At 36.1% G+C, this 27,782-nt stretch overlaps 1 protein-coding gene and 1 long non-coding RNA gene across 17 annotated transcripts in view; one reads left to right on the forward strand and one right to left on the reverse strand.

Annotated features, from left to right (window-relative positions):
- Positions 1-27,782, forward strand: part of AOPEP (aminopeptidase O (putative)) — a 202,101-nt gene that overhangs the window by 87,524 nt on the left and 86,795 nt on the right. For 13 of the 15 annotated variants that reach the window (XR_014319300.1, XR_014319301.1, XR_014319302.1 and 10 more), the window contains 4 exons: positions 3,249-3,351; positions 3,471-3,578; positions 12,129-12,172; positions 19,852-19,912. Coding sequence is in view for 12 of the 15 variants with exons in the window: in XM_082782694.1 (XP_082638820.1) it covers positions 3,249-3,351; positions 3,471-3,578; positions 12,129-12,172; positions 19,852-19,912 (316 nt within the window). In the remaining 3 variants the exon portion in view is untranslated. The remainder of the gene's footprint in view (positions 1-3,248; positions 3,352-3,470; positions 3,579-12,128; positions 12,173-19,851; positions 19,913-27,782) is intronic. The other 2 variants (XM_082782687.1, XM_082782688.1) reach the window with 1 other exon arrangement.
- On the reverse strand, positions 12,313-22,363 carry LOC309889712. 2 transcript variants are annotated; one of them, XR_014319303.1, is made up of 3 exons: positions 22,082-22,363; positions 20,839-20,995; positions 12,313-12,657 (listed from the first exon to the last, which is right to left on the reverse strand). It is a non-coding gene; the product is annotated as an uncharacterized lncRNA (long non-coding RNA). The 2 variants fall into 2 exon arrangements; XR_014319304.1 differs by lacking the exon at positions 12,313-12,657 and adding an exon at positions 16,274-17,621.

Genomic DNA, 27,782 nt, shown 5'->3' on the forward strand with positions numbered 1-27,782 from the left:
TTTTGTTTTTTCACCTGAAAATATATGTGTGCTTTCCAGTGTTGGTCTATAAGAGAGAAAATTCGGAGTATTTGAATTGCATGAGGTTTTGAATGTGTATTGAGGCTTGTGCTGGTTCAGGCTTGTGATTTTATGAAAGGATATTAAAAGTAAATGATAGCTGTCCCTTCCTGCCAATTCTGTCAGGAATACAGAAACCAGCCAGCACACTTCCTTAGCATAAGCTTATTCTTCACCTGTTTCTTTTGTTCCCTGCTAGCTCTATGATTTTCTGTGCTTTCTTCTGACAGCAGGAAAACCTTGCTCAAAATTTGACAGTTGATCATATTAACTCTTGATCAAGGAAATGAATAGCTATTCACATGAGGTGAAAGCCACTCAGCAAACTGATCATCAGCTTATTATGATGATCATCAGCTTATGATGGTGATTATTATTCTTATTATGAATATTTGATAATACGTTATAGTAGCATCTTGGATGCTAGAGCTGTTGAAAAACTGAAGCTAGTTGTGAAAGAAATAGGTTAGTGTCTTTTCAGTAGGCAGCAGGTCTGAAAGGCTGAACCAGCATATCTTAGTATTGAAGAAATAGATTATGACATTGAAATGTAGTGCTCGTATCATAAAGACATAATATCAGACAAAATCATGTGTGTTTTCTCACAGAGTTTGAAGGAAGCCTGAATGATAAAAGCACCTACAAAGTATGTCTTGGCACTCATTTTAGTGGCCAGCATCAATGACAACACTGTCATCTTATTTGAAAACAAGGAAGACTTGAGTAGTCCATTCTATTCAGTGACACCAAACACTTGTGTTGAGATTGTTTCTTGTCCTGGTCCTTGTGACTGAACTTCAGCTTGAGATCTTTAATGAAGACAAACCAGTGTTGACATCTAATTCTGTATTTGTCTCTGAGTTCCACTTGAGTCAAGTCAGTGACCTTACCTGTTTTCCTCCTGAAACAATGCTCTGTGCCTCCTCTATAGGTGTTTTATTTTATCAATAATCTGATAGGAAATGTGCCTTTTAGACTGTCTCTCATAGTCTCTGCATACCTTTTCATGATCACATCAGACCATTTAATTACCATCCAAGTGATTTGTAATTTTACTTTGTATAATGTAGTTTTCTGCCTGGCAGGCAAAAGCAGCATCTTTTGCTTCATTAGATATACTGCCAGTATCAAAAATCTGCCAGGTAGCAGATTGAATAGCTTGAATCAGCTTGCCTTAGTCATTATGCCTAGCTGAATCTACTAGGTTAGATGCCAGGTTTTGTAGGTCAGTGTAACAAACTTTCAGTCTCCGTACCTTCAATGTGTTGTAAATATACTCAGTGTTGCTTTAAATTAGTGTGCTGAAGTACTGACACTACAGAACAGGGTGCCTTTCTGAATATTCACACACTTTTGCAGACATTGTCTAGGATATATATATATATATATCCTTGGCAACAGGAATTTCCTGAGTTGCAACATCCAGAAGAGAGATGGCTTTCTAGTCACCTACTAGGATTTACACAGACACAAAGTTGGAAGAGGAAAGAAAGAAACACAGAATAGTAGAATATCCCAAGTTAGATGGGACCCACAAGGATCATTAAGTCCAGCTCCTGGCTCCATACAGGACCACCCAAAAATCAGACCTTATGTCTGAGAGCATTATCCAAACACTTATTGAACGCTGGCAGGTTTGGTGCTGTGACCACTTCCCTCGGGATGCTGTTGCTTAATTTAGAATAACTCTGATTATGGGAGTTACATCGGTTTAGTGTGAATCCTGTAGCTTGTGCTCAAGCTCTGGTTTTCAAAATCTATACACTGGACTATTTATTATGAGAGAAGGAAGAAGCATTTTGGCTGTCTTTCTGTATATGCAGTGAAAAATGAAAAGTTGCATATGAAATTCCAGCAGGCCTTACATTCAGGAGAGTGATCCAAATGGCAGATAGGTGCATCTCCTCTCCTCTGCAGTGGGTCTGCAATGGTTATCTTGTCTTGAAGAGCTGGAGTTGCCGTGGGACGTCAGTTATTCATCTCCATCCTTCAATGTTGAAGGAAAATCTCCCTTGATAGAAAACAAAAAATATTGCATTGTAAAAGACTGTGTTAGGAGCAATGAAAAAAATGAAGCTGCATTTACTTTTTTATTTCAACCAGTTAACTTTTATCTGTGACTTTAATGTGTGTAGGGAATTTGATGTGTACAGGTTCTGAACAAAGCACTTGAAGAGGAAAAATGGCTTAGCACTCTTTCTTATTACTGGGAAAACTGCACTAAGAAACTATTACACAGACACAAAAAAAAAAGGAAGAATGTTTTTCTCAAAGCAGATGTGGCCCTGAAAGAAATTTGATCACTGGAACTGGCTCATGAGAAGTGTGTGGACGATGTGGTTTGAAGAAGCCTGAACTGCTGTGGTTTGTGTTGCCCCTGTTCTATTGAACTGCAGGAAAATATGTTTGGTTTCTAAGGCTGGCCCTTCAAAATCCACAAGAAGACTTGGAGATGTTGTTTTCAGTCACGGGGTAGGCTGCAAAGACAGGCATCTATTCTCAAACCACTGTTAGCTGGCATGTTTTCTGGATGGAAGAAGCAATGTATTCATAGCTTCTCTTTAATCTTAGTTTATGCTTCTAAGAGTCTAGGAGCCCTCAAAACTTTACTAGCGTAAACTTCTGGCACACCAGATACTATATTGCATTTTAAAATCAGACAGTGAAGAAGTAGGTTTGTTCTATACTTGTTTAAAAACCCCAAATGTGTGTGTGTGTTTGTAAGGCCTCCTCTTTTAAAATTTCAAAGCTTTTCTTCCAACACCAAACAGCAAAATGAAAGCCAGAACACGGTTTCTTCTGCACTGTATTACATGCAAATGAAAAAGCTTATTTTTGCAAGTATAGCTGTTTAAGCTGTTAAGCCAACATTCAGGAAGAAGAAGAGAATCTGTAGTTGAAAATAATTATTGCAATATCCTTTCTTCCCTTCCCTTTTGTTCAAAACATATTTTATATTTTTCTGTTTGTTCATACTTTCCCTGTACACTGTAGGAAAGCATGCAACATGATGTCATGCTGGCAGTGAAGAGAGTATACCAGCTTGGTGATGGCCTTCATTTTTACCCCAGCTGAACTTCTCACGAGTTACTATGACGTTCACAGTGCTTCAGCTATAAGAACATGTGGTGTATGAGTTATTTCTTTACTTACTTATCCAAGACTTCATTAGCCTGTTACCATTTTAGGCCTAACAAGGAGAGCACAGGAGAAGTGAGTGAGTCTGGTGCCTCCATTGTCAAGCATGGTCTTAAAGCAGAAAAAATCTTCATGCAGGTTCACTATTTGAAGGTGAGTGTTGTAAGCTGATTTTTATTTAGATTGCTTTACTAATATTACAAAGACTTTTTTCTTTCTAGATATCAGCAAATTCATGTCATCCTGTTTGTTTCTGGCTTAATTTCTTGCAGGGTTACTTCCTTTTGCGGTCTCTGGCAAGGAGAATAGGAGGGGCTTCATACCTTGCATCTTTACGAAAATTTGTCTATAAGTTCCATGGACAGCTTGTCCTTTCTCAGGTACTGTGTTTAGCGTTGCTACTCTTTGAAAAAACAAATGACCTACATTTTCTGCTTGACTGTCTAAATGACTGCTACTGGTTGTGGTGGAAAGACAAAGGAAATTGTTGCTTATCAATATTGATGAAATTTCTACCTACTAGGAGGCAATAGCTTTTTTCAGGGTGATCCATAAATCTGATACCCTGATAGTATCAGATAATATAAGTAATTGATTTTTTTTTTTTTTTAAACCATCAGCTTGATACTTGGGAAGGTCATGTTCATAGGTACTGATGTTCTCAAGCACAGGACATCTACTCTCCCGTAATTGTCTCCTGTACTATTTTAGCTTCTGGACTTTGGCTGTGATCATTCAGTCTTTTACCAGATAACTCTGTTTCTGACAGAGAAGAAACACAGAGTAGGAATGTAACTGAAAATCTCTATAAATAGTAACTGTGTGCATGTTATTTTCTGACTTTATTTCCTTCCTCTCTGCATGCAGCTTCATTCAATTCTTTTATTTTCATGGTAGTTCTTACGAGGACTGCATCCTTCCCACAAAATCTGTGTCCCCATCACTGTATGGCATTGCACCCACTGTTATAACAGTCTTGTCACAGCATCTTTAAAGGTTTCCTCATCATGCTCCGTTCTCCCACGCTTTCTAAAACAGTATTCTTTTCTTTTATTACCAAAGCATAAATCCACAAGGGATATTTAAGATGCACAGCTTCTTTCTTTCAATAGAGTTTTTCTGACAGTGATAACATGCAGTGGCAGCCTATTCTTAAGAACAATTATTCTTCTAGAAGAGGATTCTCCTAGAATAGGATTTCTTTCTGGATTGGTAAAGGCAAGATTTAAAAAAAATAACATTGGATTAGGAATCAGAATCTGCCCTCTCAAAGTCCAAGTGCATATATTAATCACTTGAACTACAGACTTAGCTTGTTCTCTCTCTGACATAAATGGTATGTAATTATGTCATACAACGTAGATCAGCTTTAAAAGGAAAGATTGAGCAAGACATACAACAGAATATTGTAGCATCAGTTAGGTAGAAAACCTATCTGGGATTATACATAGAAATTAATCTCCCCCAGGCTTTTCTGAAAGAGTTCTGTAACCCATGCTATAGCATTAAAAGAGAGATGGTCTTGTCTTCCAGTGTTTTGTTTTGAGAAAGGAGAGGAGGAATAGGTCTCCAAACCCAAAGTTGTAGGAATCGTGTCATTGGTGATGAAGTCAGCACAGCAGCTTGTTGCTTTGGTAATGCTGCGAGCACAACCATTCGTGGAGTGTGTGAACCAGTTCACTAAATTCAACGCAGCTAAAAATGGGACTGGAACAAAAGCCACAACGTGACAAATAGTTGGCATAACTCTGAGAGCAATGTGATGAGAGTGGGGAGCAGGGAAAAAGAGGACAGGAGCGCCATGAATGAATTTCTGAAACCAGTCAATATTACAAATAAATGTTTCCTTGCAACACATAGAAAGAGGTCTCTGATCTTGAGTGAATGGAGACTAGGACATTCCTATCTCTTCCAGGGTAGTAATTCCTTGCTCAGTGTGCCTGGTATCACTCTGAAGGGGCCATCCGTGCCTATGTGTCTTTAAAAATAACTCGCTGACCTGTGGATTCTTTCATATGCCAAGTCACACAAAATGTAGGCACAGAAGCTCTACTGCTATATCTCTGCCCCGTGGAAGAATATTTGCAGTGCTGAGGGTGTTAATGTTTCCACTGCTGCAGCTGTTTCCTGTACCATGTTACCCAGACCCAGACCAGTTGTGCTTGGCATAGAGTGGAAGATGCTAGTGACTCTACTAGCCTTGTCCCCATTATGGTGTCTGAAATCATAAATATGAGCTTCAGCTATTACACAATTGAAAACTTTTGGAAAATTACAGATATCATGAAACTGCCAAAAGCCAGAGGCAGCCTAGTGTTTTATTCTGGTTGTATTCTGGTGCTGGGATTTTTGTGAGAAAAAGCTATCTTGTTGCTCTTAGATCAGTCTCCTGGTTGACATGAGATGAGTTGTGTCAGCAGGCTGTAAATGCTGCAAAACGTCCCAGCACAATATGCTGTGAGTCATGGTAGCTAGGTTGCATTGCAATGGAACTAACCATCAACTAGAGACTTCTCCTTCTGTCCAGCACCCTGCTAAAAAATGTCAATATAAAGTTTATCTAAGTCTAGTCTCATAAACTAAGATACTACATGCTGCTTCCACACTGAGAAACCACCGTCTGGAGCTGTTGGATAGAAACCTTTTCATCTGGGTCTGTTGGATAGAAACCTTTTTTTTAATTCTTTTTTTTTTTTTTTCAAGCTTTTATTTCAGGTTTCTTAGGCTACTTTTTATTTGAATGTGTGCAATATGTGCGCAGCTACGTATGTAGGTCAGAAACAGATGCTTTCCATCATTTGAAGGGATTTATTTGGTGAAGAAGTGTAACTTTTACTGTATACAATACTACCAAAGTATACTGGTTGTGTACAGTAAATATTCTTAGCAAGAGCCTTGAACGTTCCTAGATGCCTGTTCATGAGTCATGTATAAAGAGGTCACAAGGCCTTGGTAATGCTTTTTGTGCCTTTACCTTGTAGCCTACCTAGCAGCCCAAATCCAGTCCCTACTGAAGCTAATTGGAAGAGTCAATCTACAGCGTCGGCAAGTGTTAGAGCAGGGCAAGACTGAATTTTGACATCATCCTGTTTTTCGGTCACTATGGTAAAAAACACAAGCGAGATAGATCTAGATTCAACTGCAAATGTATTTACTTTCTCTGTAAGAAATATTAAAGATTATATTTATGTTGGTATCTGGTATAGGGAGATAAACAATCACAGCAGGAACTGAAAATGCAGAAGCAATGAAGTCAAGTTAGTACAAAGTTTATTATTCAAGTTCCTTCTTGAACAAACATGCTGTCGGGGTTTAAATGAATAAAAGATTTAAAATAAATAGAGGTGTGAGTGGCAAGTTTAAATATCAGAGTGTTGTACCTTCACCTTGTCCAAAGTAATTGTAAAGGTTCCCAGCTTTAGGAATTGTGGGAAAGAAGGAAAGTAAAAACAGTGAAAATAATTGCCCACATTCTGAATACCAGTCTTGTTTTCAGTGGTGTTTGTAGTATTTTTCCTAGATGAGAACTGCAGGTGCAAGGAAATGACTTCAGATGTGAAACATTAATCAGTTTTCTTTTTTCCTTCATTTTGATTACATGCTCAGTATGTTCTTAATAGTAATTTTTGTTTATTTTAGTTGAGTTATCAACAGACAAGTAAAACAAGTCTGGAATCTTTGAGAAGGATTTAAAAAAAATAAAATCTTCCATTTTCCTTTCTCTGGGAGTATTCACTTAGTAGCTGCTTTGAAAGAACTTTTTAAAATAATGAATGTAGTGTTCCCTGACTATAAATAAATAGAAAGGAGGGCAAGCTGCTGATATTCTTAATGCAGTTAAAGATGTTGTTCAGTCTGATATTGAAACAAGAACACCTTGGGAACTGAATTGTTTGCAGGCTTTCATTTTCATGTAGTTCTATCTGCTGTAATAATAGCCTGTGGTCTGAAGTGTTCACCCAATCTGACAGAGCTACAATTTGCTCTTGTAAAATGACAGTTAAAAAGACAGCACTGCAAAAAATCTTAATTTATGTTATACTTGAGAATAGTAAAGACAGATGTATGGATCCAGGCTCAGTGCATATACCTTCATCAACATGTTCCTGCACACCCATTTACACATGTAAATATCATTATAATCCTGTTACACCAAAAATTGGTGTCTGCACACACAAATAGCCATACAACTGTCTATTTGCTTTAACTAGAACTGGAACCCTAAGCATGCAGTCTGTGTGTATTTTGGTGTTTCAACCCCTAGAACATTTACATAATTCTTTTAGTTAAACTTTTATCTTTGCAGTTTGGCTTCAGCTGTTCCGTGCTTGCTGACCTGTAAGCCTGAGTGAACAACTGTTGACATCTGTGGGCTTGATGTGGATTTTAAGTCTTAACAAAGATAAGGAAATAAAATCACTTTACAAGCTCAGACATTTTAACTTCAGATTGACTGTGTTTAAATTGTTAATTTATATGGCAGCTGATTAATTTACGAATCAGTTCGTTGCACTGCACATTTTGACAATATATTTCATTAATACATAAAATCTATTTAGCTTTAGGCTATATCTTCATTTGAGGTACAAGTATCTTGAAAGAAGGAATCTGTGAGGTATTTTTCTTGAAGTGTCAGTATGACTGGGTTAAAAAAAATGCGTAACATAGTGCAATGCTTTTTTTTGGTGAGAAAACATCCTATTTTTTCTGAAATACTGTTTCCATAATTAATAAACTTTGTATTTTAAAGGATAAAGAGATCATAATGAAGTAGGGATACTGAAGCTGGAGAACATAGCAGAGAGGAGTGAAACTAAGAGGAGCTCACAAGTTTTATAATCATGTCTAATGCAGATGAAAGAAGAAAAAGTGTGCTAATGTGTCACACATGTAATGTCCAACAAAATGTATATAAAACAATTATAAATATATAAAAAATATTTATATAAAAATATATTTATATAAAATGTATATAAAAATCCAAGCATATTTTTGTACCTCTTGTCTCAAGCGTGAAGATCTTAAAAGGAGCACTAAGTTTTACAAGTAGAATTGTTTTCTGTCAGGGAAAAGATCCGTATGTCTGAAAATGCCATGACCCTTTATGATACAGTACACAAGTTCTTCCCATTGTTGCTGAACTTACTAAGTCTCAAACTTCGGTCACCTGCTGTGGAATATCTTTTTACATTTCCGTTTCTGCTGTAGTAGTCTCCCACCTCTGCTGACCTAAAGTTTTTGTATTTGCTTAGCTTCCATTTAGCATCATTCAAGCTTAAAACTGCTTGATAGTTTGTTAAGCAATATCATTTTACTGGAAAAAAAATTCTTGAATTGTGATCAGAGCAAACTGGCAAGGGAGCATTTCAAAAGTCGTGCCTGCTGAATCACAGCTCCAGCTTTTGCTTGATTTAGGTGGATGTAATTTAAATAAACAATCAAATACATCTTACATATGATTTTCTGCTGGATAGTCTTAAAGAGACGTTGTAAGAATGATTAAGAGCTGTAGGTAGAACTGTTGATATATAACATTTAATTCTTCATCTTTTCCATTGACATATATATATGTTCTTAATGTTTATACATGTTAAATAGAAGGAATCTGTGTTTATTTCAATATTTTAGGCAGTGGTATATTCAGTATTTTTAGTGGACAGTGAGAATTTGTGTAACTTCTGAAGAAATGGAAACATTTTTAATGAGTTCGAGACAGCTTAGGCTCTAGAGTCAAAGTGTTAGCAGAAAGCGTGTACAAGCTTGGATTTCTCTACTTCCCTTTCTGGGCTTTACTTTGAACTTTTGCATCAGTAAGGGAAGGAGGAATGCCAAAACTTTGTTCACTGAGTTAAGTAAAAATCGACATACTTTTTCCAATTTATCTGGTCCCCAAATGAGCTTGTGTTTGCTCTTAGGTGTCTTGACACGACCCCTGTACTACAAAGATGGTAAAGTCAATAAGAGAAATGTGGAGGAAAGGACTTCAAGAGGCTGATACCACCTGAAATAGCTACAATATCTAGATTTGTGCTTTTGTCTATTTAATATTCAGTGTTCTGTATATAATATCAACATGTGTGATCAGAGATGGGTAGCTGTGTGGTGCTTCAAAACAGTTCACGGTGAAAACATGCTGGTTAATTGCTCAGTACAAGAACTGCATTAATCATATAGCATCTTTAGTTATGGAATTAAAGGTCTTCTAAATTTGTATCTGCCTTGTTACTGCTTCAGGTAGCCTTCATGCCCAGTGTTCTCAAAGTCATATCCCTTGACCTTCTTCATTGGGTCTCCACTCTTCTTTGCCTTTGACCCAGACGTGCTATGTGCGTTAATGGTGCAAGGAAACCTCCTTGATCTCAGTGCACAGTGTGTATCCAGATTTGATCTGGTCAGCAGCAGCCCAGAGTTGCAGTTGTGAGCAAAAATGTTGGCTTCTGTCTGGAATATGGAAATACAATATGGTCTTTAGGGAATTAGCAAATCCTTTGTGAACATGTGTGAACTCATTTTTTCAAAGGCTTTTTCAGTTTAACCAAAGAAAATTTCACAAACTTCAGAATAACAGTTTCTGTATATAGGGAAAAGTTGTTTTCTACCCTCTGGGTTTCCAGCCAGGGAAGAGCAACAGAAGTAGCTAGGGAACTGAAATTATTTAATAATAGGATATTATTAAATATTATAAAATAATTGAATAATATGAATGTAAGCCAGTTTGATAATAATGCAGCACTGCAGTGATGTGATTGCTAACTCCTATTTTCTTTCTGACTTCATTGAATTACTTGTCACAAAGACAAAATGCAAACTTTATTTTGTTTTATGATTGCAACTACCTTGGCCACCCATCCACAAGTCTTTGCTTCAAAGTGTAAGGTCACTAGAACCTCTTAAAGAAATGGCATCAAAGCTTAAAAATACTGTGTCCTCTAAATTTACTATTGAACCCTTCTGAACTGTTTTATCTGGAGAGGAAGACTAAAATAGCCTGAGGATGAAATTTCACTCCAGATGGTTAAAGTTTGACAAAATTATAAGCAACTGAAACTTCAGACCTATAAAGGGATGTGTCAGGCAGACTTGATAATAGGCAAGCATTAAAAGACATGTAAATATGAGGTAAGTGGTAATTCATTTTCCTATTCTGTTTTGAAGCATTGAAATAGAAGCAGTTAAAATAAAACAGAAGAGATTAATCCTTGTTTTAAAAATGTGTAGAGTGATTTCTATTCTTAGCAGGTATTCGGTGAGATGAAGACAGCTTTTATCAAATAAGGATATGTTTAATATCAAAGTAAAATACACAGAATATAAAACCACCATTAATACCAAAGGTATCTTCAAGTATACCATTGGACTGATCATAAAAAAAGATGCAGTCCAATCATTTAATGTGGCTGCATTAATGTATACCCAGTCTATACATTAATATATACCCAATCTATACCCAGTGGCAAGGTTGACCACTTCTGTATTACTTTTCAGACACTTAAGTCTTTGAAACATTTCTAATGGCAATCTTTTCTCCATTTTTTATGTTCTTTAATTATATGTGTAAGCTTACTCTGTACCTCCAGGAAAGTTTCCACAAGCTGAATGAGACAGAAGTTCTCTATCGATATACAGAACAATGGTAGAGAACTACAAGTAGTAGTAGGAAGTCACAGAATTTCATGCATTATCATCAAGTCATCTGTGCACTGTAGTTGGACAGAACCAGTGCTAGGGCAGTTATGGCACTCTTGCCGCAGTGAGCTTCGGCACTCTGTAATTCAGCTTTACTCATAAGCAGACTGTGCAGCAATATCGTCCGGATCTTGATTATAATGTAAAGGAAGAAGACATAACAGTGTTGCTCAGTTGTTTCAGTTGTGCAATCACTCTTTCTTTGGTTCCATAACAACGCCAGAGTCACACAGAAGAACAGCATCTTTTGTTGAATGCCATAGCAGTCCGTAAATTAAAGCTTTCTGTGTTTCAGAAAACGTTCTTCAAGACTTTAGAAAGCAAGTACTCACAATTAGAAATCAGTCTCTACTCATATAATGCAGTGAGGAACATCGTTATGCTATGAAATTTGTCTCCGCAGAAATTAGTATTAATAAAGTGGATTGCTTTATGAAATAGTATATAAACAAATAATTCATATTAATAAATCATCTTCTTATGAGGTTATTCAGAAGAGTGCATTGTGTCAAAGCGATTGCCATTAAAACTAGGGCGAATGTCTTGTATAGCACGGGGTGCTGGAGAACCTTTGAGTGATGTCATGTGTAGCTTCTATAAAGAGGGCTGTTTTTTGTGAGGATGATAGTAATACTGTTACACTGGCCTAGCACTTTCCTTCTAAATTCAAGAAATTCTATCTACCTTCTCTTTGAAGAGTTTGCTTTGTAGTTGGTGTTGGTTCACAGCGACATGAATTTTGTCAGGGAATGAGAAGTAGGTGTTGTCTTCTGCTCAGGAATGTGCATAAAAGAAAAGAAAAACAAAGCATGGTCATATAATTAAAGACAATGTGATAACATAAGCACATTGAAGAGAATGCAAGTGACGCTCTTAACTCTGGTGTTTCTTAGCCTTTCAGTATGTGTAAAAGTATAACTTTTAACAGCTTTAAATATAGTTTGCATGTGTATTATAGATTAAATAAAAAAGGGAACGTGGGATTGTGTTAAAATAGTCAGCAGGCTTTTCAAGCCCATTTTCTATCAATATTGACACTTTTTCCTTGAGTGGGTTGGAAAACTGACAAACATAATGTGTGTTGTATAAATAATTGAGCAGTATAACACCAGAGCAGATACATAAACTTTCTTCTTACTGTTCTGCTGTCTGCAGTCTTTAAAAATCTATCACTCACTAGCAATGTAGATGTGCAGCTATCTCTTCATAAACATACTAACTGTGGTGCTTTGTTCGTTTTCCAGGATTTTCTTTCCATGCTGTTGGAAGATGTACCTGAACAAAAAGAGTAAGTGAGAACCAGGCCAGGAAGGTCAAAGGAAAAAGTAGAAATTAGATCTGTTATAAATGGCTCAGTCTTCAAAATAGGACTATAATCAAAGTTTACAATTTATTAAAGGAATAGAGGTAAGCAAACAGCGCTGGGTGCACCGGGAGTCTCTGCTCCACCAAGACGCACACCAGTTACATCAAGCAGTTGATTTTTATGCTCCCAGGCTAATACATATTCATTACTACTTCTAGAAAAAACAGGGTTATTATAATTAGTTTCTGGAATCCAACCCCTCCTACGGGAGCATGCGTATCTGTCTCTGGGGGTCCCTCTGGGGGTCTCTCGTGCTGAAGGCTCATAGTCTTCCTCCCTCATGTCCTTCTCCTGTGTCCAACTTGGCTGTATGTCAGAGACTTGTGCAGCGTCCCCCGCAAGCTTTGCCTTCTAGTTGTCCTTCAGCTTTCTCCTTCTTCTTCAGCTTTCTCCTTCTTCTTAATCTCCTGGCCAGATATCAGAGACTCGCATAGTGTCCCATGCAATAGTCATAATAGTTAACAGTTGTTCTGAACCCCCCACCCCCAGATATCAGAGATTTCAAGGAACAGCTTGCAAATACACTTCCCTTCAAGCTCTCTATTGACATGAATTGCTAAAACATTCCTCACAGATCTAAATTTCAGCAGTGCTAGCCATAAATAATAGAATTTCATTTAGTAATATTCTGAATGTTTCTTCCAAGCATATGTGTCTCTCTTTCTCTGTAAATTTTCATTTATATATACACACAACAATACAAGACTTGTGATGTAGCTATCCTGTGCTTCCCCCAGTTATTTAACTCTTTGCCTTTAACTTTCATGTTAGGGCAGCACTGAGATCTTGTGTTCACTACGTGATCTGAAGAGCCAGGCACAGCTGCTCAACTTAATTTGTAATCCTCCTGCCAGCTGCTCTTGGAACATGGTGCATGAAACAGAGTGATGGGGCCACAGCTTTGCCCCAGATCTGTGAGAGCAGAGAAGATGGTTGTTTTTTTTTTTTTTTTCCACAAGCAGTAGTCTGGAATCATACCCTCCCTGTCACACTGTGTGCGAATGGGGAAAAGATGGAAAGCACTAATGGAAACCCAGTGCCACACAAGTCCTTTGAAATCCTCCTGTGTGTGACTGGCTGAAGACGATACAGCCAGTCTTTAGCAGAATTTTGAATCCATCACTGCTTATTTGTTGTTTTGTTCTGTGCTACCTCAAACTGTGCTGCATATGCACGTTCCTTAAAACTAAACATTGCTTACTTGAAAAACATTAAGCACTCTAATATTGCAATGGAGGCTGGACTTTAAAAATAATAATAATTATAAAAAGAATATAAAAAATAACTATATTTAAATAACTATAACTATACAAAATAACTATATTTAAATAACTATAAATAACTATAAATAACTTTAAATAACTATAAAAAGAATAATAATTATTCTCAGCTGTGCCAACAGAGGCAAACTAGTGTGTAGCTAAGAGTAGCATGTGGCTCATGGGAGACTTCTGTAATGAGAACCGTGTTAGAACTGGCAGAGAGCAATCATACAACAGTGTGGAAATTTTCTGTAATTATTACCTTTGAGTAGTGCTACATTATTTTCTGCTTTTTGATACAGCAGACTATATCTAAAAGATTCTCTCTCTTCCAGTACATAAGTCCTTTCATTTTCAGTTACAGGAGTTTTTTCAGTACATTCCCAATAATGAACAGTTCCAAAATACAGACACAACTGCTTAAGTTGCAGTCACTGATTTTTCCTGCCTTCTGTACTCAGAGGAGGAGACCTACATGCCTACAGGGCTACTTCACTGCGTGCTCTGACTCAATTTTCCTAGCTATAGGAATCCACTCTCCAAGACAGGATTCTTCTATTCCTGGACTGTGACTGAACACGGACATCAGACAGGCCTAGCACTACCTTTTTGTCCTTCAGCATCTTCTAGCTTGCCTTGAAGGTACATTTTTTCCAGTTAGGGGACTAATGGCAAGAAGAACAAACAAATAGCTATCTATATTATCCTTACCTGTTTTCAAATTCTTTTGAAGTGTAATATGCAGTGACTGTAGCCCTATATTAACTTGGCCTTTCTGTAACAAATCTACCATACTACTTGCTTGTAAATGAGGCATCTCTTTTGCTCATATATATTTTGAAAGCTCGCTGCAGTTTCTTCAAAAAAAATAAAATAATAAGAAAACCCCTCTTACATGTCCGTGTAGCATGGTGCACTAAATTTGATTAAAACTCTCAGTGGTTCCTTTTTCCCCAAGGCTTACAGCTGTATTCGTTGCTGTAAATTGATCCTTTCCACATCTGCCTAACATGTGAGCCATGCAAAAGTCAGTGTTTTTAAGGCCCTGTAGCACAGGGTGAATTTCACCAGCCTCAGATAAATCAGAGTTGGAGCTGCCTGTGCTCTTTATGAGTGCAAAAACAGTTTTTGAGTAGGTCAGTTCTGTTCTTTGGGGTTTCCTGGTGGTGTTTTTTATTCAATAACATAAACAAGAAGACCAATAAAGTTATTGTTCTAATAATACATAGTAGACAAAGGAAGGCTTGTGCTACATCTCTGCTATTTGTACTGTTAATAACTTGGTCTTACTAACCACATTCCTTGAATGTCTTTATAAATTGTCAGTTAAGTACCAAACCAGTGTTAAAATAATGCTGTGATTTCAAAGCACCGTTCTACATAGGTATATGTCTCTTTCTTTCATATTTGCTCTCTTGGATACTAACATTAAAGGCTACTTGCCATGAAAGTGTTGATTTTGATGGAGACAAAGAGCTGGTAGGCACCCAGCACCCAAAGCAAATAACTGGGAAAGGTTTTTGGTTTTATCTGGTTTGTTTTTGTGTTTGCTTTTTTTTTTTTCATTATTTTTGATTCCCCTTTTTTTTTTTTTTTTTTTTTTTTTTTTTTAAGCCAGAATATATATATTTTTGGGTGGTCCTGTGTGGAGCCAGGAGTTGGACTTGATGATCCTGGTGGGTCCCTTTCAACTCAGGATATTCTATGATTCTATGATACATATGCTGGACACAAAACAAACAAACAAATTAAAACATATCTGGAAGGTATGGGTACTTGACAGAGTCACTGATCTGTCACTACTCTTTGATTTGCCCTAACTATGTCTCCATATAGCTGTAATGGCTCATTTTGAAAATGATCAATGTAAATGAATGTATGTATACAGATAAAGCAAATCAGCAGATCTGCTCATTGAAATATTTTTAGCTGGATATGTTTACTTCTTTTCTTCCTTTAACACCCCACCCCCACCCCACTCCACCCAAAAAAGTTATGCACTTTCATGAGCTCTGTTTATTTGCTGCAAAATTTTATTCTGAAGGGACAAGATCCAGTCTCTTCCTTGAGTTGCTATGTAACAATCTTCTATAAGGCTAACTTTGAAACTATCATTAGTGCTAGTGTTTTACAGAGCTTTTTCTGAAGCATTGCATCTGGCCTGTACTGTATGGATGGATATTAGGAGCTCATTACTTGGCTGATCAGGTTATAGTCTATACAAATCAACAAGGGATGATGAGATAATGGATACACTAGAATTCTTAGTTTTCAGCAAGAACTGTGGAACAAAGCAATTAAAAAAACTGTGGTCTTGACAGAACTCTGCTGTAGTGCAAATCAATTAAACCCAGATTCCCATAGCCCAGTGCAGTACCTTGACCAGAAGGCCATTCAGGAAATCAGTAACACACCAGATTTAAGTCCATACAGATGCTTAAATGCAATATAAGCAGGTTGTATGTGCCCTTGGCTGGTGAAAGCTGGTAGCAACCTTTCCAAGGATTTCTCAGTTAAGCACTGATGCTTGATACATTCATAGTAGGTCTTTACTATAGTCTACATATTACTAATTAAAAAAAAATGTTATTTGTTGACTTTTAAAGATATATATATATATATACTTTTTTTTTTTTTTTTTTTTTTTTTTTTTTTGATGAGTGCTAATAAGAAAGTCCTAAATTGGGGCAAAAAAGTGAACAAAGCAAAGTGTGTGAAATGCAAACAAACAAACTGCATATGGGAATATGAAAGGATTTTTAGCTGAAGGCTGAAGGTGAGGGTGCTGTAGACAGAGTTATGGCAGTGTTGTAATTTTTACCCTTGAGATATATGTCAAAATTTCAGGAGAGACTAAACAATTTACAAGTGGTGTTTCTGCCTGGATTAGTGTGTTGTCAGGACAGTGCTATTCCTTTCAGTTTCATAAGCTTATTTCAAAGCCAGTGTTCTGAAGTGAACCATTGTAGGCTTAAAAAAAAATAAAGGGGAAGAGGGAGGAGTATATAATAAATAAAGGTACTATGTAGCAAAAGCAGTGTTATTATTTTTTTCCGAGGAAATCTTGACTTTTAATCTTTCTTTAGGTTCTGAAGAAGAAGTGGAGAAACTGGCAATGTAAAGCTGTGTTTCTTATCCCTAAATAAAACAATTAAATGCACAAGTAAAGGTATTTTATCCTATCTGCTAGTTCTGGTTCAGCATTGAAACACAAAGCTGTGTTGGGTTTGATTCATAAAATAATAAATTAAAAAATTGTTATTCTGATTATGCTACTTGAGACAGAGTAAGTAGTATGATCCACCCAATATACCTTTGACTGTATAAAATTTGTGTGTTCAATTTTAAGCTAGTCCTGTATGTGCTTTTTGCACTAACCAAACAGTAAGAAGCACTGAAGAAAAAAATGTTGTCTTATCTCAATGAAAGTGAATTGACTGGCTGTTTGGAGATACTTTGCTTTCTCTGTTCCCTTTGAAAAGGACTCAGCTAACTAACTTAGATTAGACACCACTATTGATAACACCGCATGAAGTATCTGGCATTCAAATGCTCTAAATTTCCACAAATAACAAGGTACTGTTAAAAGCTGACCAAATCTAGAAAAAGTGAATAAGTAGTTCACTTGAACGTAGAACACCACCCCATTATAAGCACGGTATCTATGCTCAGTTATCTGTGTAAAATCAATTTCCATAGTGATCAGACATGCAGAATGGCAATTTCCCTAAAATTTGGAATCCTGGCCATGTAAAAATGCTTCTACTTGAATGCTGAGATCATTTGAATCATGTGATATAAGGGGTTTATTTATTTACTTATCTACTGGTCTGTGGCACATCTCCTAATGTTTACAAGATGTATTTTGTCATTTCAGACAGCGATTGGGAAGATTTATTTTTCTCTTTGGAAATCATTCTTCTCATAGGACTTTTTAAGTCATCTCAGCCAGGCTAATAATGTCATCCCTTACTTGTAAAGACACTGGAAGAAAGGCTGGGACCTAAACTGCATGAACTGTCAAAACGTGTTACTAGCAGTGAATAGGCTAGTTGTGCTTCCACATTAAACCTTCTTGGCCTGCACCAAAATGTACAACTGATCAAAACCTGAAAAAAAAAATGAAAACAAAAAATAATCAACAACAAAAAAAAATAGAGAAAAGAAAAGAAAAGAAAGAAAAGAAAAGAAAAGAAAAGAAAAGAAAAGAAAAGAAAAGAAAAGAAAAGAAAAGAAAAGAAAAGAAAAGAAAAGAAAAGAAAAGAAAGAATAGAGACTGAAAACATTAGATGTCATTAATGTTGTTGTGACAGGAATGTTCTTTTTCTTTAATATGTATTTTACAGTTTTCACTAGGATGCTATATCCTGTGTATACAAGCATGTCCTGGTAGCTGAAAGACGTAGGGCAGCATTTGTTAGTACAGGCTTTTTTGTGTTTAAGGCCCTTGGTGATTGCTTTTTGCCTTTGTTACAAAATTCCTGTGTAAAATTCCTTTTGGACAAGTATATTAGGAACAGATTGCATATTTTCTGTGGTACTGTTGAACAACTCAGTGCATAGTCAGCTGACTCTATTTTCATCAGGTACTCCCAGCCTTTATACACATTAGCAGAATTTTATTCTGTCAAGTGGATTTGCTCATTTGCTCATTTTGCTCATTTTAATTAAGCTTCCTTCAGAAATCTGCTAAGTAGGGATGGCAGATCTAACAGCATGGTGGTGTGGCATGGAGGACGTAACTGTTAATTCTACCTCAGAGGAATACAACGCATAATACTGTTGAAAAATGGAGGGTAAATTTCTCATCTTGGATTCAGCAAAGAATATAAGTCAGACTATAACCCATGTCTGGATAAGTGCTGCTGCTACACATGTTAATGTCAATAATTTAAATCTTTGGTCACTCCAAAAAAAACTATCCAATTAAAAAAAAAAAAAAGAAAAAAGAAAAGGAAAAAAAAAGTAATTACTATGATTGGTAAACGCATGGAAATTTTTACTCTATAACTGTGCTGACTGTGTCATCCAATAGCGTATTGCTTGACTGCTTTTGAGACTCCATAAGCTCTCTAAGCATTAGTTTTCCCATTTGCATGTCAGGCATAACAGTGAGTGATCCGTCTCTCATTGGCGTAGTGAAAGTTAATCTTTAAAGGTGTTTTAAAATCATTCAGTAAAAATGACTGATGGATTCATTACTAATCCTTCACAGTCACTGGTACAGTACGTAAATAAGCCTCTTTTATGGTCAGAATTTCAAGCAGAGTTTTGTCAGGGTATGTGAAAAAAAAAAAAAAAAAAGCAAACAGGCTTCTTTGTCATGTAACTCTATTAAAAACTGTCTTGAGATGCTTGCCTTCCCACTTCAGACCTCAAATGGGTATTATTTTCTTGGGTGCTTTGTTTAGGGGTCTACATTATACACATGAAAGTGGCTGCAAGTACTACAATGAATCTTGCCAAGTCATTACTATGCTCAGGACTGTGCACATAATTTTCCTTCTCAGAATATTTACATTCATAGAGAGCTTACTCAAGTGTTGAGTATTTTCAGTATTGGAATGCAGCATGAACACTAATTTACTTTTTTAAAAATTGACTTCTCTGTAATTTGGGAAGTTTTTAACCTGGGTTTAAGTAAATTCAACAAAAGTTTCTTACAAAAACAGAAGGGGAAATATAATTAATGAATGCACATATAATTAGCATGTGTTTCTTTTAGTCCATACCACACATAATTAGCATGTGTTTATTTTAGTCCATACAGCTTGATCATGACAAACTACTTATAGTTCATAGTAGTTGAGTCTCCAGAATATGCTGTGACTTCCCTGTGAAAGTTATCAGGGTATAATCAGGGAAAGTGCAGAAAAGATGAAAGTGAAACTGAAATATATTAGATACTTGGTAATTCTGAGGATTAAAATCCATCAGTGCCTTTTAAAATCCTTAAGTTTAAAGAAGCTTTGTTTCATTTCATCTTCTTTATGTATTTACATTTAGGCTGCTTCTATAATAATACTCTACTCAAAAAGTCAAACACCTGTTCCTAATTTATGTTTCATGACTGTAGTTTACCATCTTACACTTTCTCTGTCAATATTCATAAATTCTGAATTTATCCTTTTTTTTAAACACACAAAAAAATGGATCTGTCTTTAACATGGTCATATCACCTCCGATAGTATTATCCCATTAAAAAATAAAGAATTTATTACTGCATTACAGCTAGTACTTGGAATTCAAGGTTTTGCTCAGCTTCTATGTGGTTAATTGTCACATGAAAAATTGTTGGTTTTCTGTGTGTCCTTTAACTTTTTTGTTTATTTATTCAAGGTCTGGGTTAACTGTTGAAAGTATCTTCACAAACTGGCTTGACACTTCCGGAATACCAAAGGTAAATACAAAATATCTGTTCTCAGTTCTTTGTGGAGTTTTGCACGTTATATCATACTTTATTTTTAAATAAACAGTTTTGATGATGACTGATTTCCAGATATTTAAACACTGATCATTGACTTTTATTTAGTTATTTAGTGGTCACAAGCATTTAGTGGTCACTTCTACCATCATCTCAATGAACCTGCAAAAAGACAAATCTTACAAAATGTATCTTCCTGCTTAATATTGTAGTCATTGGAAGTATGCTTTACAGTATAATGCTGGTTTCTACTAAATGTTAGAAGCATTGCTCATAGTTGTCATTATAGAAATTACTGACAGTCATATGAACAGCAATGACTTCACTATATATTAAATATAATTATTTGTACTTTGATGCTTTGTGAATAGTGTGAGTTGCTTGTGAATCTGCTGCACAGATAACATTTCTTTGGGGTTCCAACTGTGTTGCAGTTGAGACCGAACATTATTTCCTGCTTTTAATGTTGAGAACTTTTTCATATTAATGTTTTAAATTATGTGAACTGAGAATACTTAGTAGTCTGTGGTATTTGAACACTTTGTATATTGCTTTTGTTACAAAATTGGCATCAGCCAAAGAAAGGTATCCCTGTAGAAAAGTTCCTAAAACAGCTTTTTCCAAAATATGTTTTTATTTTATATTTGGTGCTCTAATTATAATTGGTTTGCACTACACTGGCTTTGCTTAAGTTTCTTGGAATTTATCTTAAGTAGAGCTTGCATTGGTTTCCACTTTGCATTGCCATTTTTAACAGTTAGAATGATAACCTGGTTTGTATGTGCAAAAGTGAGAGGTATGTAGGCAGCATGGCTTTGGCTCTCGGGACTGAGCATGTTTGCAAATAGAATTGTCAAAATGGGTCAAAATGACAAGCAGTGGTCTGTGAACCTGAGCCATACCTGAACACTGTGGTTGAGTTCTTGTCAGCTTCAGAGGTATCGTGCACCTTCATTGTTCTTTTTATGCTGTACAAGGCTCTCTGGGAAGTTTTGTCCGGAGATCAAAATGTTTGAAGACACCGTAAAATCATTATGGAATTTGCTTTTTGCTGTAAAACTGTTGAAAGGAATATTAGCTTTAACTGGAAGAGGGGAAGGGAAGGGGCAGTATCATCATGCATCTTCATGCTCGTTCATTTCTTGAAAAAGGATTTTGATTTTAATACTAAATTTCAATCAAGGTTTTGTTCCTAATAGAAGATCCAATGGGTTGTAGAACAGCTGCTTCAAGTATTGCACAGAAACTAAAGTTGCACAGTTACTGCTGTAAGATGCTGAACTGGCTGCCTGAAATGAAAGACTTTTCTGGCATTTTACTTTTAAGTATGTCTCTGAAGATGTCCCTTGCCAGTTTCCTACAATCAACTCTAAAATCACAAACAAGGAAGGTGAGAATAGACTAAATAATTGAAAATAGTGATTAGTGTGAAAACTGAACTCTCTGTTTATGTGAGCGAGTAGTATGGGCTGTTCAGAATGTCTAGCAAGTAGTTTCATAATACCCTGGGAGTATCTACTGGGTGTGTAAGCAAAATATACAGCAAAAATATTGGCACATTCAGTGGGCTTGTAAATCATCGTAAATTTTTGTTAATGACCAAAGAGATTTTCCTGATAGTTTGGCTGTTCTGTAAAATCAGCAGTGCCAACTGGAATAGTGCTGATTTAATTTTCTGTTCGTTTGAGAATCAGCATATGGACTTCGTCCATTTCTCTCTCTCTCTCTCTCCCTCATCAATAACCTTTTGACAATTTACTCTTGTTGCCTTCAGCACATCTCAGGCTCTTGCGGGAACTGGTTTCCACTTTACTGAAAGAAATGGAGTTATCATTCAGTGAATACAAAGCCTCGTTCACTTAGTGCTTTATTAAATCATGTGGGGAGGCCTTATTCCTGAAATCAAAACTGTAGAGGTTGCTTAGCAGCTCCTAATATGTTGTTAGTATCTGTAATCTGAATATGACTGTATTTACTGACTAGAGAACTATAAATACACTAGTGTGCTGTACAGGAGCTGATACAGAACCCTCCTTTAAAAGTATTTAAATTACTATCTTTCCAGCAAACTGATTTCTTAGCTCTCATGACAGATCAGGGCTGGCAAAGGCATGTAATCCACTTTCTTACATTCAGTTGAATTACCTGCATCAAGGAGAAGCCCAGGGACGCCACAGAGTTGATCTCTTCTCTTTTATAGGTTGCTAGGTGAGTAGACAAGGGTGTTTGTAGAGGAAGGCTTCTGTCTGCTCCTCTGGATGAAATGACATGGCTGAGCCCGCCAGTCAGGCAGTGTGAGCTTCGTGAGGCATACGTTGCAGCTGATTGCCTTTCTTGTGTGGTGGGGCAACCGAAAAGCAGCTGGTGAATCTTTGCTCCAAAGATGTCTCAAAGACAGAAAAGCGGCGTCCTGTGCCCTACACAGGATTTGGCAACTTTCTGCTTATCGCCCTTACTTTGTGGACTGCTCTATGTCCTGTAGCATGGTAGTTAAAATATCTCCTGATTTACAAATAGTATCTAAGAGTTCACTGCATTTGGAGTGGAAACCTCCCTACTGAAAAGATTAACCTATGTTACAGGGTCATGCTGTCCATTCTGAAAATTACATCAGAACATAGTTCCTCTTGTATCTTTCCCATATGTGGATTTATATGTTTTTTACTGTCTTTGTTTGTTTCCATGGTGTTTTTATGTTTGGGTGGGTTTTGCTCAGGAAATCCATGTCGACAGTTAATACAAAGAAAATTTACCAGGCTCAGCTGATTTGCAGCAGTATCTACCAAAGTGAAACTCCTAAAAAGAGTTTTCTTCCATGGTTATATCCAAATCTAAAGTACCCGTGCTTTGTATCATTTGCCATCCCTAGTCCTGTTCCCAGTTCTGTGCAGGGAACAGTATGTGTTTGTATCTATTTATATATATACACTCCATTATACTTGTAGTTTATAATTAGCAAAACTTTAATATTAGTCAATCTCTGTTACCATTGCAGTCTTTGAAAAGGCATGTTGTCTTTTCTGGGCCAGTTTCCAGGCTCTTATATATATCATTACTAATCAAAAGTAACACTATGTGAATTAAGGGAGTCATACTGATAAATAAAAACAGAATTTGGCCTGCTGCCATTAAAAAAAAATAAAATAAAATAAAATAAAATTCTACATGCTAATTTACACTTTCAGCTTCTGTATTTTCTAAACCATTAAAGGTTAATCCTATAAAAGGAGTGTATGTGCTAATGCCTGGCCAGTCTTCTCATAAATGGAAGAGTATCACAGCACAGTGGCTCCCTTGAAGCTTGCTGTGTGGTAAGATTTTCTTATACACAAAACAAAAGGATCATAAGAGATGAAAAGCAAGCATTTCTGAAATATGAGCTTTCAGGAGGATTTGTTTTTCCAGGAAAGCATTGTGGTGGTGTTAAGTAAGGTGAAGCATGGTGTGTTGTTGAACATACAATCTATCAAACCATGTATCAGCAGCCTCCAGTCTGTAGTTCAATCTCAGAAGTGACTCACCGGTACACTGTAGCAACTTTTCATCAGGCACAAGGCTAGTAATGACTTAACGCCACTAACTGTAGTCGATGAGTTAAGCTGGCAGGTAGAATCAGAAATACCAAACAGTATTTAGAGCAGGAAAACACCTATGAAACTACTTAAATCCACTTAATTCCTGCCAGTGACGATTTGTTCTCTGAAGTATGGTTTCTGTTGTATCTTTCAATCTGTGTAATGTCCTACCTTAATTAGAGTTTAAAGCTAAAGAACTGTATGCTTGTTGAGCAAGATCTTCTTCTATTCTGCACAGACTTGTTTTTGTTATATATTGTCCATCTGCTTTTATGAGAATTGGTTATTCTATCATAGTGAATTAATCTTTTTTAAAAATAAATGTGAAATGTTTATTTTAAATTCTTGGGAATTTTTAAATGAGTAGTAGAAGAAATAACATCAAGTAGTATCTGCATCTCATAAACTCCCTACAAGTACTTTTTTTGCTCATTCCAGTTTTACCACTTCTTAATTTATTTATTTATTTTTCTTCTCTGTGAAGCTACATTGTTTCATAGGTTGCTATTATTTACTGGTAAACTTGAAATCTATCTTGAGTGTTCTTGGGGCGTGCATTTGATTTGTTACCTTGTGTTACAAAAGTGACCCTCAGGTTCCCTCTTAAGTTGCCGCTTTATCCTGTTAAAGCGTAATTCTTATCCCCTCTTCCAGCTTAAGTTGTATTTCCTGATTGTAGTAGGTACTGCCAACAGGTATGTCAGAGCATGTGCATCTTTCTGAGAGCATTGGGAGAATACTACTCCATGATTTCTAATTCTGAATGAACATTGGAAGACTGCCTCCTGTTACAATACTAAGAATTTTACCACTGAAAAAGAATTTGTATTTTTTCGTCTCTGCACTATTTCTTGTTACTATGGTGAAGAAGTAGCTTAAGCTCTGCCTACTAATGTTACTTTTGTAAACCAACTATACTTCTGGAAATATGCAGGCGAAAGAATTCTTCCAGTGGTGAATATTTACTCATAGTATTTCTAGTTTTACTTACATGTGACTGGCTCTTGTGTCTCATACCTGAAGAAATGAAATGCAGAACTAAAGGAAACTTCATAAACTATTAAAAAAAAAAAAAAAAAAAAAAGAATTAAAATGTAGTTTGTGCAGTGTTCTAAATCAATGTAGGTAATATCTTTCTATGGTTTCATAAGTTTTAGGGGATGTTACAGCAGCAGCTCAGGCACTTAATATGATTTCTCATGAAGCAGTCTGTTACTAAGACGGCTCCTGGCTTTTGCCCCAGTTATAAGCTTTATAGATTTCCTGTTTCCTTTTACTAAGAGAAAATGACAGATGAAGGGATAGCTCTGCAGGCATAGTGGCTGTGGCATGGATGCGTTGTAGCATAGCGGTTAAAGTCGATTATTAACAAACCAAGCAAATTAAAGCATTTTTTAAAAGAATTGTCTAATGCTTTGTAACTATCCCTAGCAGTTGCTCACACAAGCTTTACAGAGGGTACTAGAAAAAATTTCAGCAGAAAAATTCTTATTGTATTGGAGTGTAACTAAAGGCTTACATATGTTAATGCTTGGTATTTCTAGTCAAGCCTTATCTTGTACTTTTTCTCTCTGGATATATACAATAACTGCTTATTAGTGGATGTCAACAATGAAACAGTAAACAAATGAAATCCGTGTTGTTTGTTGAGATACGGTGAATTTGTAGGCATTAGCAGAAAACACGACCTGCTATGTAGAAAAATCTCATTTAAGCTTGTAATTCGGGGAGACAAATGGGAAAGGGCTATGAAGAGGTATAAATTTTCATACTTATTTAATAAAGTTTAACTGTGAATGTTAAATTCATTTCAAACTTGGTAATAAGTATTAGTCACAAGAATAACGTGCTGCTGCTTAAGCACTGAAGTTTGCTACTCACTATTATCTTTGATTATTTTATCTGAACATAGAATCATAGCATGGAGCCTTTTGTGTCTGTTTTCATATCATTTCAAGGGATATAACTGACAGGTACTGAATTCTAATAATTCTGATGAACATATATATCAGAATTAATCTGAAGAAAATGTAATTGCTACTTAGCAAAATATACATTCTTGTACATGGATGGAAAGCACCCTGAAAAATAGATGCTTCCCCTCAAAAAAAAAAAGGGGGGGGGGGTGGTGGTCCTATTGATATTAAACTGCTTGCAGATTGGCAGATGAAAAAAACCTCTCAAAGTCCTTAAAAACTTAAATTAGCACAGATCAACAATATATATAATTTCATGGAATCTCTAATGATAACAAGAGAATGAGAAAAAACTTTTTCAATGTGAATCATTAATGCTGTGTATTTTCAAAAATTAGTCAACATTTCCTCCCATTTCCTTAAAAGAAAAGATGGGATTTAGGAATATACTGCATAGTACTGTAACATGCATAAATGAGAGTTGAATTACAAAGAGAAACAAATCAAAACAGATTGCACAAACAGACTTTCTCTCTACACTGTAAACTCTTTGAAAGCTGTTTTAGATAAAGATTATGCATTTGAAAGTCTTTCTAGACAGACCAAACTGGAAAAAAATTGATATTTTGTTTGTGGCAAAGTATCAAATAAGTTAAAAGGTCTATTATTATTTAAATAATAATAAGGAGGACAAAGTGATCTAAAGAAAGTAATTGTCATAAAATGTAATTATAATTTAATTAGCTGTTCCTATAAATAATACTTAATACTGCTAAACAAGGTCCAGACTGATGTGTTTTTGTTTGTTGGATTATTCAAAAGCCCAAGGAAATTGCTTATATAAAATGATGCATCATCAAATTTATTTCAGATATATATATTTCAAAATCAGGAATATCTTATAAGATTGTTACAGTTTTAGAAAGTTTCAGGTAAATTTCTTCAGGATTGCGTGTGATTGCTGATTTTAGGGGCAAAAGAGATATTCATCATCAAAACAACATTTTAATGAATTGTTGTGTGGTTTCCGTTCCAAGATTGGAAAACAGGCTTTCTCAGGTTTGCCACCTACATAGTGCTGACTAACTTGAATGTAGATGTTCATTTTTAAATATTAGAGTTGAAAATATTGGCCACAACATTTCAGTGCCTCCCTTGTTCTTGTTTCTAAAAGTGAAGTTTAAACTATAATTTCAGTAATCTTATTTTAGCCATTAATTGAATGATTCAGGAAAAAAAAAAAAAAAAAGCTTCTGAGATTCAGAGCTGGAATGCACTTCTGCAGTAATGCTGAGGTGGATACTTCACTGGATTTAGTTTAATGACCTGCTAAAACACTGGCATACGTCTCCAGTCAAAAGTGAGATTTTCACAAACATTTTTCTGTTTTCCCTAAGGATGTCCATTGGCATCATGTAGCTTAGAGGTACAACAGTAGTACTAGTATAGTAAATCTGAATGAGTAATAGCTTGTTCAAAAGGTTAAAGTGCATTTGAAATAATGTTCCATTTCTAAAATAAAGGTGGACTGGATTCCACACGTTTGTTCATTAGAATCTCTTTCAAAACAAATCTCTAGCAGTCGTTCCGATTCCCTTTTCCTATTAATTGCATTGCTGAACACAAAAGCTATGTTATGTGCAGAATGACTGGGCTTATCCCTGCTAGAAAGGAGCTATGTTTGGTATCTCAAGAACAATAAGGGTTTGCTGCCTGGTTGATCAGTGCTGGTTCAAGTTCACATTCCCAAGCTCCCATTCCCCCACCTACGTATGCAGGGGGTGGAAACAGCAAAGGGAGGGAGGACAGGTCCTTTTTTTACACAAAGATGCAGAACAGAGACTTGCCAAATATGTACACAGCCAGGCTTGCATTGCCATAAACACTGATTTTAATCCATTGCTTGTAAAAACAATGAAAAGAGCAGAAGTTAGTAACCAATTAGTTTTTGCTGTGTCTGTTGTTTTACTTGCCTAGTGGAAACAATTCACAGAGACTTAAAATATTTTTGTGATACCTTGCAAGAAAACAGATTTTCTATATTGATTAGTGAAGAGTAGTCCTCTAAACTTATGAAGTCTCTCCAATTTAGCATCCATTATAAGTAGTTTTAGCAAATTGGACACCAGATATGAAATAATGAAAAGTCAAATTCTACTTTAGTAAATACATGTAATATTTGAGATATATTTAGTGCCGGAGAATGGAGAGTTGGCCATGAAGCTCAGGGAAATATTGTATGTGACAGGAACAAGTTACCACCTTCCACAGTGGTCTAGGGCTTTTGAAAGAAACACACATTTCACTGCCTGGAAAATTTCCCTGTTCTCTGGCCTTTTAGAGAGACACGCTTGT

The sequence above is a fragment of the Aythya marila genome, assembly GCF_965140915.1.
Source record: "Aythya marila genome assembly, chromosome: Z".
Classification (NCBI taxonomy): domain Eukaryota; kingdom Metazoa; phylum Chordata; class Aves; order Anseriformes; family Anatidae; genus Aythya; species Aythya marila.